This window comes from Lacerta agilis, chromosome 5, assembly GCF_009819535.1.
Source record: "Lacerta agilis isolate rLacAgi1 chromosome 5, rLacAgi1.pri, whole genome shotgun sequence".
Classification (NCBI taxonomy): Eukaryota; Metazoa; Chordata; class Lepidosauria; order Squamata; family Lacertidae; genus Lacerta; species Lacerta agilis.
Genome location: NC_046316.1, coordinates 58977772 through 58990549, shown reverse-complemented (window position 1 = coordinate 58990549; position 12778 = coordinate 58977772). Strand labels below are relative to the sequence as shown.

Here is a 12778-nt window from a genome sequence, read left to right as displayed (position 1 = left end):
TTGCTCAGCCTCACTGCCAACCCAAACATGCAGAGGGATATGGAGTACATTACAGTAGAATTTGTGTAAATCGTTCTCAACCACAGCGCACTCCTGTGTTTGCACTGGCGGGGCTATTCGAGTTAGAGCACAAACTCCTCTCTTTACTGCTTCCTTCTAAGAAGGCATGCTGGTGCCCCAGAGAGTGCTTGCTTCTACCCTGGTGTACATTTTAACAATATGAACCCAGAAATTATTCATGTCCACGATATATACCATTCCCCTCCTTATCTCTGCGAGCCAACCTTTATGTCGTCACCCAGCTGAATTACTTTTGTGTGCATGCGTCAATCGAGCGGCATCACCTCCCCATCACCTCCATCTCGCTCTGGGTGACGACGATGCAGAACTCGGGCTTCGGTCTCCCGTAACTTAAGAACTGTCACGTGCAATCGGAATTACTCGATCCTTAATTTCGCTTCCATTCTAGATGTAGGGTACCTCGGGTTAAGTACGCTTCAGGTTAAGAACTCCACTTAAGAACAGAAATCGTGCTCTGGAAGCGCAGCAGCAGCAGGAGGTCCCATTAGCTAAAGTGGTGCTTCAGGTTAAGAACGTACCTCCGGAACGAATTAAGTACTTAACCGGAGGTACCACTGTATATAAAATTAATACTACTACTAAAACCCCGCCCAAAATATTTATACTCCACCCACTTGGCTAGGTTTCTATGCACATGGCATTCTGAATCCTGATATGCCTTCCAACAGCTCAAATTTTACACTAAAGCTAAATTACTCAAATGTGAAACTTTTTATCTGCAAGTTAAACAGAAGCAGCAGCTATATGGTCCAGGTGTAACTACATATCAAAGCAATTTCAAATGGATATGCATTTTTTCCTAAAATGGGTGTTTGATGTGCAATTATCTCTGAAATACTGAATAGAAAATACAGTATGGCCTTGCCCTTTAAGCCACCATCACCACTTCCTCCCACACCATCCGTTTTTTCTAAACAGTAAGTGCATTTCATCTGAGATATTGAGGATAAATAATATCACCATGTAATTATAAGTTAATAAAGAAAAACACCTCCAGGGTGTATTTTATGAAAAACTGATTTTTATGCCCTGAACAGTAGGCTTACTCTCAATAAAAGAACTTTAATAAAAGATGTACATAAGAATAAGTTGTCAGCATTTCAGTGATATAGCTTTGAGTACAGTCATATGTAATGCAGCAGCATCAAGCATAAACCAAGAGACAGAGTAACAAACTATATTTACTGTGTACAGTAGTAAAGGACAATAAATGTAAAAATTTGTGAATAAACAATGACAGATTTTAAAATATCCCTCCTTAGACAACATATAGCTGAAACAGAAAAGACTTTTTTCCAACAGGATTTCTTGCAAGCAGATAATCTAATACATGATGGGTAGAGATTTTTAAAAAGTGACATTCTCAAGCAGCAATGAACAGCCTCCTCAAAGTCAACAGAATGACCTTATATTTTTGGATCTCTGCAAATTAAATTTTATCAAGCCAGATGTCACTACTAACATTATTTTGAAGCTCAAAATATTTGAGGACGTAGGACACAGCAAGCCTCTTTAAGAATGTATTGTTACACTGAGATTTTCCTGCACACTTGACCCCAAATATATTGATACCATATTTTTAAAAACTACACCTAATTTACTCATTATAACTAAAATATCTATGAATTGATGGTGGTTATCCAAAGAGCCCCATGCACAAGCAGGAGACTCTGCATGTACATGGGGAACAGGTACCGGACACATTTCTCTCCTGCAGCCCTCCAGTATTGCACAATACTCCAAAGGGTCCGCCTCCTATACGAGGCGACTTTTCAGGAGACATGAGGAGTTCTAGCAGGAAGAGACTGCAGAAATCCTAGAACATGGCACATGGTCCTTTGTATCCCAGCCTATAGATTTCAAAATAGCAGCTAAGGAAATTGTTAAAAGTTCAGCTTTCAAGAGAGATGACAGAAAAAGGTACACAACTTTATTTATTGCCTAATACATCAATAAGGAGTGATTCTCACTGGGAACAATCTGTTCAGAATTTCTCCTAAACAAATTCAATTAAAATTAGTTGAACACCATAGCTTCCTAAGAGGATTCTGGTTCTGGTCCATTCTTTAAACATTTTATCAAAGACTTTGGTGCTCAACTTTGGACATGTGACAGTTAAATAGTAGATGTGAAAGTTAACCTACGCAAATGCTACAGCTGCTGACAAACTCAGAGACATTCCTTTACTTTAAAAAAATTGTTTTATTCTATGCTATTTTATTATGAAAAAGCACATGTACATTTGCATTACCTTAAACTGTCACTAAGCATGTATCTGAAAGTACTGTCCTTTCTGCATATCCCATTAACAGTTTTAAAGTAATACATGTGTTTAATGGTAAAATCCTTTCTTTCTCAACCCACCTGTTTTGAGGAGAAACTTACTATTGCAAGGAAAAATATTTCAATATTTACATTACATAATTAAGCAGTAAAACAAACAACGAAAGCCAGGACTAAGTATCCTTCTTTTACAGTAGGCTTGTATTTAGGCCACCAATTTATAGAAACAAGGTGACAGCAGACAACAACCGGTATTTTACTTATTTGAAAATTTAATTTTGACTGGGCCCATTTTTATGATGCAGTAATTTCCCACAGATGCAGCTTCAACTTGCACACGCAGTATATCAGGGACAGGAAAAGAATTTGGATAAATGTCTTCAGAACATAAGGAGATTCCTGTATGATTGGCATGTTCATTTGTTTACTATTTAATAGCAAATCCAAGGACAGATGATAAAGTGAGCTGAAATTTTACATTCCTCTTCCTAAAAGGACAGGATATTTAGCACATGCCACCCGTCTGTTGTTGAAACACATCAATAGTATCCTCATCTTCCATTTCCAACTGTTAATAAGACAAAAAAGTAACAAATTTTAAAAATAATATTTAAGGAATCTTGTTTCTAATATACCAAAACCTCTTAATCCAGACCTCTAGTTCAGTAGATGCCTTCTCTCTTGCTGCACTCTTGTTCTATGCTGCTGGTCTGTTACTTTGTCATTGGTTGTTTTGCAGTTTTGTGTTATGTTTTTTATGTAATTATACCTGTTTTAGCTGTGAGATTTTTGTAACTTGCCTTGGGATCATTTGGTGAAGAGTAGGCTACAGGTACAAATAATTAACTTCATTGTCTTGTTTGGAAGCATACTGTGTAGAGGTTTCTTTAGATGTATTATTTTATCAGCACCAGTTTCCCCCCTTCCAGTGCTAAAAGCTGCATCTCTCACAAACTCACATTGGGTTTCTAGAATTAAAGAGAAACCTGCAACCACATCTGCCTGCTGTATTGCAGGGATGAGGAACTTTTTCAGCCCAAGGGAGGCATTCGCTTCTGGGCGAGCCTCTGGGGACCATATGCCAGTGGTGATCAGGGCCAGAGGCAAAAGCATTATTCTACCTCTGTACAGTAGGCTAGTTTCTTCACACTCAACACATCTCTGTACTCTATCCAAGCAAGCAAGAAACATTCCTGGAGTTCAAGGACACATTCCATTCAGGCAAGAACACTTGGGGGTGGGTGGGTGCAAAGCAGGGTTGGGGAGGATGTGGCTTGGAAGGTTATATAGCCCTGAAGGTTATATAGCCCTTCACCACTCTCTTAGGAACAGAGGAAACCATATACTTAGCAAATCATTATCCAAGTACCCTTACTGGTGCAACTCTTCACAATCTGGCAGGCTAAATATTCTTTGCTTATTTCTACTGCCAACCCCTCCTGCTTTCTTAACATGATACCCATGCATTTACAGTGCATTTCCCCCCAACATTAGTATGCTTAAAGTACATCTCAGAGGGCATGCTAAGAAAGCCGCTAACACAGCCATTCCAAATAAATCCAAGAGAGAAATTTAGTGAAGATAGGTGGGTGGCTGCCATCCAGTGTGTGTATGTTAACTGTGGTAAATTTATAGAATACCTTGTGGAATTTAGTTTTCTATACTACTATTTCTATTACCATATTAGGCTTTATTCTCTCTCTGGTTCAGTTTTAAGCTGTTAATTAGGTTAGTTTATCTGTATTAGATTAATATAATGTCGTGGATTGACTTCCCTATGATGTACTTGCTTATTGTCACTATCATTATTTAAATGTTACATTTTTTCAGTTGCTATTGCTGTACATTTTACACCTTGTGAATTGTTTTGATAAAGCATACATATAAATAGATGAAATGCTCTTTCCTCCCTTTCCACAACTTTCAGAAGTGGCAGCAGAAAGGTACTGCCAAGTGTTTTCTCCACAAGTACAGCTTATGAAAGACACTGGGTGGTTATTCTTCTCGGTACTGGGTTTTTGCAGAAGTGTGTTGCTACTACTTTTCCTCACTCAACTTCTCCACAGAATTGCTGGTTAGTTCCTGCAGATATCCAGCTCCTGACTGAGAAAGTACTCTCCCTTCTTCACAACTTGTGGAAGGAGGGATGGATTCTGTTGCTTCTCATGGCACAGGCACCGCTTGGAACTTCTGCAAAAGCCTAGAGCGAGCAGGCCTCTCTTCCCCCAAATTCTGTGCACATGTCACAGTGAACATGTCCTAGTACGTCAGGAAGGTAAGAGAGGGGCAAGGCAAAATTTGTAGGCACAGACCCTCAACTATAAACATACAGAAAAATCTAGCAACTTGCATGATTAATTTTACATAGGATAAAACAAACATTTCTGGTGCCAGCCAGCATGCATAGTCTGGAGAACTGGTCAACTTAGACTTAGTTTTTCCCCTAACCCAATTAATGCCTTTCAAAACCTTTAGAAATAGTAATAAAATAAGGATAAGAAAGGCATCAGTTTTCACATCCTACATGAAAGTAAGAACATTTAAAATCATACTAACAACAAATATTTAGACCACATTATCTATTTTGGAACACATTTATTTGGAGAAACCAATCTTTCCAGTAGCTCACACACTCATATGTGCTACAGCTCTCTTAACCCAAAATTCCCATCTTTCTTGTGGGGTAATGCCTTAGATTCCATCTCTAAGAATGCATTTTCTTGCACTCCCTCCAGCCAAATACTTACAGTGCAGTTCTTTATGCCCATTTGGTGTCCTGTTGAAATGGAAGACTCTTTGATCCAGTAGAGCCTTCTATCAGAAGAATGGGGAGGGAAGTGATTTTCCATAACCACCCTACCCTCTGCAGCCCCATCACAAATCTGCTCCAGAGGGGTGGGGTCCCCTTTGAAACGAAGTGGAAGATGGCACAGGGGGCTGGGAATTAATAATTACCTCCCTCTTGAGTTTTACTGTCAGAAGCTTCTGCTGGAGGGACATCAATTGATACAACCCAGCATCTTTACACAGAACAAGTTATTGCTGAGTTCAATAGGATTTATTCCCAAATAAATGTGCAGAGTTTAAGCCTCAGTAAGTGACCCCTCACTATTCCTATGATTGTAAATGTGCATCCTTTCTTGGTGGTGAAATTTTGTAGCATGCTCACACTATAAATTTGATATAGGGGAGAATGATTCCATGAGAAAAGATTAATATTTTCTATCAATGATGAGAGAATTCCACCAAGCACCACAGGCATGGAATTACATCATGCCTGGGATTAATTCCAGTAAAGGGATCTATTATATCTACTTCTAATAATCACTGAGAGCCTACCAAAATCTGTCATCTTATCAGTCTGTGTCAACCTTATTTACACCCCAGAAACCTTACACACCATTTCCTCACTAGTGGAAATTGCCTGTGAATTTTGAAGGCCTACAGCTTCTCTAATACAATTCATTCCTCCTAACTGATTTCTCTCTCCCACCTTGATGGACTCTTGTTAATAATGATTTAGCTCACCATAGTAACATTTTATTATAGAAATCAACGTAATTCCCAATTGAAGTAATTATCTAAACTTCCAAGACACAGGCAGCAGCCGCAAGCTCAGCTTCAACTGTAGAACGAACACCACTCTCTCTTACCTGTGCAGGTGTGTCTGTTTCATTAATTGGTTGTCCATCAAATCTGAATCTAATCTGTCTCATTGACAAACCCTGAAATATGACAGTTAATGTAAATCCACATATATAAGTTCATGTCAAAATGGATATTGCTCACAGACATCAGTATTTCAAAGAATTAAACTGACAGCTGATTGAGGATATACACTTCAGGAGCTGAGTATCTCTCAGGAATTTTATTGCCTCATGCAACATTTCTATAAACTTGTCTAATTTAGCAATCTCAGTAGAGCTGCTAGAGATGCAAATTAATTAGGACAGTGTCTTTTCTTTGTCAAGTGTAGAGGTGACTTTCTATGAACAGCATCTAGGCCAGTGTTTTTCAACCACTGTTCCGTGGCACACTAGTGTGCCGCGAGATGTTGCCTGGTGTGCCGTGGGAAAAATTGTGTTTATTTGATTCCTATTCAAGAAAATTACTTTATATATAGTCAATATAGGCACAGAGTTAATTTTTTTAACATTTTCTAATGGTGGTGTGCCTCGTGATTTTTTCATGAAACAAGTGTGCCTTTGCCCAAAAAAGGTTGAAAAACACTGATCTAGGCAACCTTCTAGAGGCCACCTGCAAATGATGGCTAGAGCCAGAGGCAAACACAAGCAGAGGAAGAAAAGCCAGAGGGCCACATTTGGCTCCTTTGGCCTAAGGCTTCCCACCTCGCAGTATACTGTTAATCCACAATTTACATTCCAAGAATAGCACATACAAGCCAAAATCACATATAGTCAAAACATACTGGGTGCAATGGCATGTGGGATTGCCAAAGTTTTTCCCCCCTGGATGCCCACCCACTTTTTAATTTTTACTCTTTTTTGCCAAATGCGTAAAGCTGAATGCACACAAGTTATGTGTCTGATGGGTCTAATGTAATTTCAGGAGCACCCAGGTTTATCCACATCACACAGCCCCATACTTCAGTTTAACACTGCAGGACATAAGTGAGATAAATTATGATGACACTTGTGCAGATATGTCTCACAACACAAAATTTCCTTGGTCTCTCCATTAAAGAAACAAGAGATAGGAAGAAACTGGTTACAGTAACTGGATTTTTGAAAATTTAAGATCTAGGACAAAGCTAATAAATTCAGCACTGCAAATGAAAGGAATTTAACAAGCACATCAAAGATTATGTGGGATAATTGTATGCTTCAACACACTAATATAATGTGTTTTATACCACCAAGGCATCAGAACTTTGTATGGCTTGAAAAAAAAATTAACATCTAAGTTTATCTGGGTAAATAAGCCATGGGTGCTTGGGAGCCTTTTTATGTACCTCACAATAAACAAGTGCGTAATAATACAAAAATATAGTTAACTCATTTACCTGTCTCTCACAATAGGCCTTCATTAGTTTACTTAGTGGTGTGTGCCGTTTTATTTTAAATTGGACCACCGATCCATCTTGGCCAGCTACTTTTAAATTGATATGGTCATTCTCCGTTTTCACTCCTTCCTGCAAAACAAAACATAAAAGTTCAGGTCAGTATTTGGGGCGCATTAGTAAAGAGAACCTGGCTGATACTTGCAGCATTTAGAAGATTTCTCAGAAAAAAAGTAAGACCCACCTGCTGGATAAAGTCAATGCCCACCTTGTCTAGCAGCTTGTTCTCACAATGGTCAAGCTGTGGGGAACCTGCAAGCAGGACCTGATCACAAGAGCACTCTTCCCACCTGCATTTCCAGCTACTGGCATTCCTGCCTCCAACTGCAGAGGCAGAGCATAGCCTCCATCATGGCTAGTAGCCACTGATAATTCTACATGGATCTCTCTAATCCTCTTTTAAGCCATCCAAGTTGGTGGCCAGCACTGCCTCCTACGGGTGTAAATTCCATAGTTTAACTATGCGCTGTGTGAAGATGTACTTTTTAAAAATCTGCCCTGAATCTTCAAATTTGCAACTTCACTGGATGTCCACCAATTCTTACTGTTATGAGAAAGGATGGGGGGAATTATCTATCCACTTTCTTTACACCATATCTAATTTTATACACCTCTATCATGTCTTCTCTTACTCACCTTTTCTCTACACTGAAAAGTCCCAAATGCTCCAACCCTTTGATCATTTTAGGTTGCACCTTTCTGAATCATTCCCAACTTTGCAGTATCCTTTTCGAGGTGAGGTGACCAGAGCTGTACACTGTACTCCAAACATAGTCACACCACTGAATTATATAAAAGCATTATAACAGGGGTAGGCAACCTAAGGCCCATGGGCCGGATGCGGCCCAATCGCCTTCTCAACCCGGCCCACAGATGGTCTGGGAATCAGTGTGTTTTTACATGAGTACAATGTGTCCTTTTAATTAAAATGCATCTCTGGGTTATTTGTGGTTCCTGCCTGGTGTTTTTACATGAGTAGAATGTGTGCTTTTATTTAAAATGCATCTCTGGGTTATTTGGGGGGCATAGGAATTCGTTCATTCTTTTTTTCAAAATATAGTCCGGCCCACCACATGGTCTGAGGGACGGTGGACCGGCCCACAGCTGAAAAAGGTTGCTGACCCCTTCATTATAATGTCAGCAGTTTTATTTTCAATTCCTTTCCTAATGACCCCAAGCATGGAATTTGCCTTTTTCACAGCTGCCGCACTACAGTTAAGCAGCACACAGATGTTATTAAATAAAATAAACAAAAGGGCAGAGCAAACCAAACTACAGGAAACCAATACAACTTATTCCTATTCCAAATTCTATTCAGTAGTGGAGCTGATTGAGTCAGCCCAAACTAGCAGAGGCAGAGGCACACAAACCTGTAAAAAATAGTTTGACTTACACTGGCAAAAAGGATGGTGTAACCCCTGCAGGGTGGCTAAGCCATGTGACTAAGCTGAAAGGAATTTGAAATGGGGTATTTCTGCTTCTCCCCATGTGTCATCCTGTTGTTGAACATTGGCTTGTAGCAATGTTTGGATCTTTCATTGTGACTGCAGCACAACCATTTTGGTATGAACTAACAAAATATTGCTTCCTCAACTGGTTTGCAGGTATGATTTGTAACGCAACTGCAGATGATATGTAATGCAGCCTCACTGTATTATCTAGCAACCCCTACAACATTTTTCAGTCTGAAAATGCCCTCTTCTGCTACAGGACTCTAGATTTGTTACTCTAGGAAATTCCATTAGGATTTCAAGGTAAAAAAATAGGTGAAATCTACAAACATCAATTTTGCCTTCTTTTTCCACTGAGTAGCCCAGGGAGCAACACAGAAAGTGATAGAAAGAAAAGGTTGGCATAAAAACTTCTCCCAAAAAGGTTGCTGAAACCCTCCCCCCCTCCACGGCTTACCCTTAGATTTTAAATTGTACAGTGGTACCTCTGGTTACGAACTTAATGCGTTCCGGAGGTCCGTTCTTAACCTGAAACCGTTCTTAACCTGAGGTACAACTTTAGTTAATGGGGTCTCCCGCTGCTGCATGATTTCTGTTCTCATCCTGAGGTAAAGTTCTTAACCCGAGGTACTACTGGTACTTCCAGGTTAGTGCAGTCTGTAACCCGAAGTGTTTGTAGTAACCCGAGGTACCACTGTATTCATACTTTCACTATTGGGAAGCTTATACTTAGGTCGCAATCCTAACCAAGTCTACTCATAAGCCATAGTTGCTTCAAAGGGCTTTCTCTCATATAAGGTTATTGTAGGCTTAAACAAACAACATAGCATATTAAACAACTAGCAGTTTTAATCAATTTCTAGGAGCTTGGTTCCAATTGTTAAGTCTCTTACCTTTGGGTAACGTAATTTCGAGTTATGAACGTGGCAAACCTGGAAGTGTACACTTCCGGGTTTCACCACGCACATGCGTGCAGAAGTGCTCTGCGCGCATGCACAGAAGCGGCGCCTCCAGATATGGACTTTTCGGGGTAGGTACGGACCCCCGAGACGAATTAAGTTCATATCTGGAGGGTCCACTGTAATGACATTTCCCTAGCTGTATGTGTTACTTGAAATGATGTTTAAATGCTTTAAGAATCCACAGCCTAATCATGATGCAAACTGAAAGCCTTCCTCAAACAGCCGAGGAAGTTGTCTTATATTGACTCAGATCCATTTACTTGAGTATTTTCTACACCTGGGGTAGCCAACATGACACCCTCCAGATGTTGTTGACTAAAACTTCTATCAGTCCCAGCCAGCATGGCCAAGCCCAAGAACAAGGGATAGGAGTTGCAGTCCAAACCATCTGAGGATATCATGGTTGACTAGCTCTGGTCTACACTGACTGGTAGCAGCTCTCTGCTTTTCAGGTAGGGAATGTTCTCATCTCCTACTTGAAAATGTCAGGGACTGGTCCTGGGACCTCCTGCATGCAAAGTGGATTCTCTTTCACTGAACTACATATCTTACTCCAAATTTGGAGTGCATTTAATAGTCAATAAATTGTCAAAGATGTGCCACCCTGGGGACTTAGCTTCACCAGCACCAGTCTCCTGTAGCAGGAGGGAAAACAGCCTCCAGTAGGCAATCTTCCTGTAGTTATATTATATTATATTATATTTTTGTTTTGTAATATATTTAAACCTGGTCCCTTCCAACTCTACAATTCTATCAGATCCCACACAGAATCAGAACATGGTTGACTAACAGCAGATTCACACTACTGTATACAAATACTGGAGTTGAGGCTCCAGTATTTTGGCCACCTCATGAGAAGAGAAGACTCCATACAAAAGACCCTGATGCGGGAGGCAGTGGAAGACGGGTGCCTGGTGTGCTCTGGTCTATGGGGTCAAGAAGAGTCGGACACGACTGAACAACAAAAAATCAGGATTCTTTGGGGGAATTAAAAGAATGGGTGTTAAATACCCTTTAAATATAGTGTGAATATGCTGCAAGTCTGCAAAAAGACTCGATTTGAGAATGATCCCTCTCTGCTTAAAAAAAAAGCCAATTAAAAAAAACTACATACCACCCAAACAACTGAAAAAACTTTGAATGCTTTCACTCCTGCTTTTCTTATTATTATCAGTCTACAAACACAATTCATCTACAAAGCTCACTTTTAAGCACTTTGTGAGTAGGATATGGATCAGATCCCCCAACTCTGTGATGTAGGGTTACAACTGATGGGGACAACGCTAAACGTAGCACCTTTCATTAAATTGTTCTATTACAATGAGGATAGAGATTGTTCCACAAAACAGAACAGTGTAATCCTCCGCATACCGTCTTGGGAGGTATCCTCCATTGAATTCAATGGCCAGCACTTGACTGCACTGAAACTCCTCAAACTTGCCGCCAGATCCTATGCATGTTGAGTCTCAAGTCGCTACGGTTTTCAATGGGATTGCTCTAGGGCAGCTCCCTCACTGTATGGATGCACGCGAGGAAAGAAGGCTCTTAGGTGCAAAACCCTTTGAAAATTACTGGACACCAGTCCGTGTACACCTCGGTCCAACTGCGCGCGGAAAAGGGGCAGTGGGCGGCGGGGAGAGGGGAAGAGGCCGGATGGATCCGGCCCCTGGCGAGAGAGCGCTGCCTTGCGGAGCACGTGGTGGTCGCGCCTTCTGCCTCGCTCGACAATAGCGAAACCGGCGGGGGCGGGCCAGGATCGGAGTTCGCAAGAGAAGCGGCGCGGCCTAGGAGCGGAGCCGAACTCCTGCGGGAGCTCCGCGAAGGAAGAGCGCGGTCGGGCCGCCCCTTCTCGAGCCGCCCTCCTTCCGGGTGAGGCGAGTCCGGGTCTCGCTGCTCACAACCGGGGCGGGGGGAGCGCAGACCTTCGGGGCCTGAGCCCCACGGCAAGCCTCGCGACTCTCTCTCCTGAGGGGGGCCGGACGGGCCGACAGGTTCGGAAGGGGCCCGAGAGGAGACGGAGGGCCTATGGGGCCCGAGCGGCTGTGGGAGGAGCGGGGGGCGCTGGGGCGGAGGGCGGGTCGGCCTCGCACTCACCTTGGGCTTCTCCTCGGACATGGCGTCGCGTCAGGCAGGGACCTCTCAAGGAGCGAGTCCGCACGCGCTCGGAGCCCCCGTCTTCCTGTGCTCTCCTCTCCCGCCCGCAGCAACTGCCCGCGAGGACGCGCTCCGCTCCCCGCAATCTTCGGCTCCCGGTTGGTCCCGGAGGGGTCACGTGGGGCGGCGCGCGCTCACGAGGCGCGTTCCCGAGCGATGATCTCCCCGTCGGGGGCGCGCTTCGCCAGGGCGGAGGAGGCGATGGCGCCGAAGGTGCGTCATCGCCGGCTGAAGCGGGAGCGCTTGGGCGGCAGAAGGTGCCCGGGTGGGGGGATGGGGAAGGGGAGGAGCCACGTCAGAGCGCGGGAGGAAGAAGGCGGAGCGAAGCCTTACGAAAAGGAATAAAAGTGTCACACACCCCCCCCGGGAATGGAGGAGGCTCGCCCTCCATAGCCCCATGTGAGAGCCGGTTCGGGGATATAACGCCTACGAAGCCGATCATAGAAATAGACTCGAGGCATCGCGCATCTGCTCTCGTACACACACAAAGTCGCCTTCTGTTTCCACACGTATTCACATAAGGACCTTTCAGCTACTGCGCTTCAAGCCTACATTGGTTGTAAAAGCTGTGTGGAAACTCTTCATTCATTCGTGGCAGCTAAATATTTCCTGGGACTGGGAGGCCAACAAAATAGGCAAAATGCAAAATATTTATTTCATAAAATTTATATAAACTGCTTGGCTGTAATAAAAAAAACAACAAAGTGGTTTACAAATACAATCTAATAATGAAACGAAAGACAGTAAATAAAAAAACAACAACCCCA

The 12778-nt window shown here is 42.4% G+C and overlaps 1 protein-coding gene across 2 annotated transcripts; it reads right to left on the bottom strand.

Annotated features, from left to right (window-relative positions):
- Positions 1-1123: 1123 nt before the first annotated feature.
- Positions 1124-12131, bottom strand: LOC117047205 (small ubiquitin-related modifier 3). Of its 2 annotated transcripts, XM_033150094.1 has the most exons (4): positions 11952-12116; positions 7388-7516; positions 6018-6089; positions 1124-2932 (listed from the first exon to the last, which is right to left on the bottom strand). In XM_033150094.1, the coding sequence occupies exons 1-4, from the start codon at positions 11970-11972 to the stop codon at positions 2870-2872; spliced, it is 285 nt and encodes a 94-aa protein (XP_033005985.1). In that variant the 5' UTR covers positions 11973-12116; the 3' UTR covers positions 1124-2869. The 2 variants fall into 2 exon arrangements, with proteins under 2 accessions (XP_033005985.1, XP_033005986.1); XM_033150095.1 differs by lacking the exon at positions 6018-6089 and having other exon boundaries at positions 11952-12131.
- Positions 12132-12778: the final 647 nt, after the last annotated feature.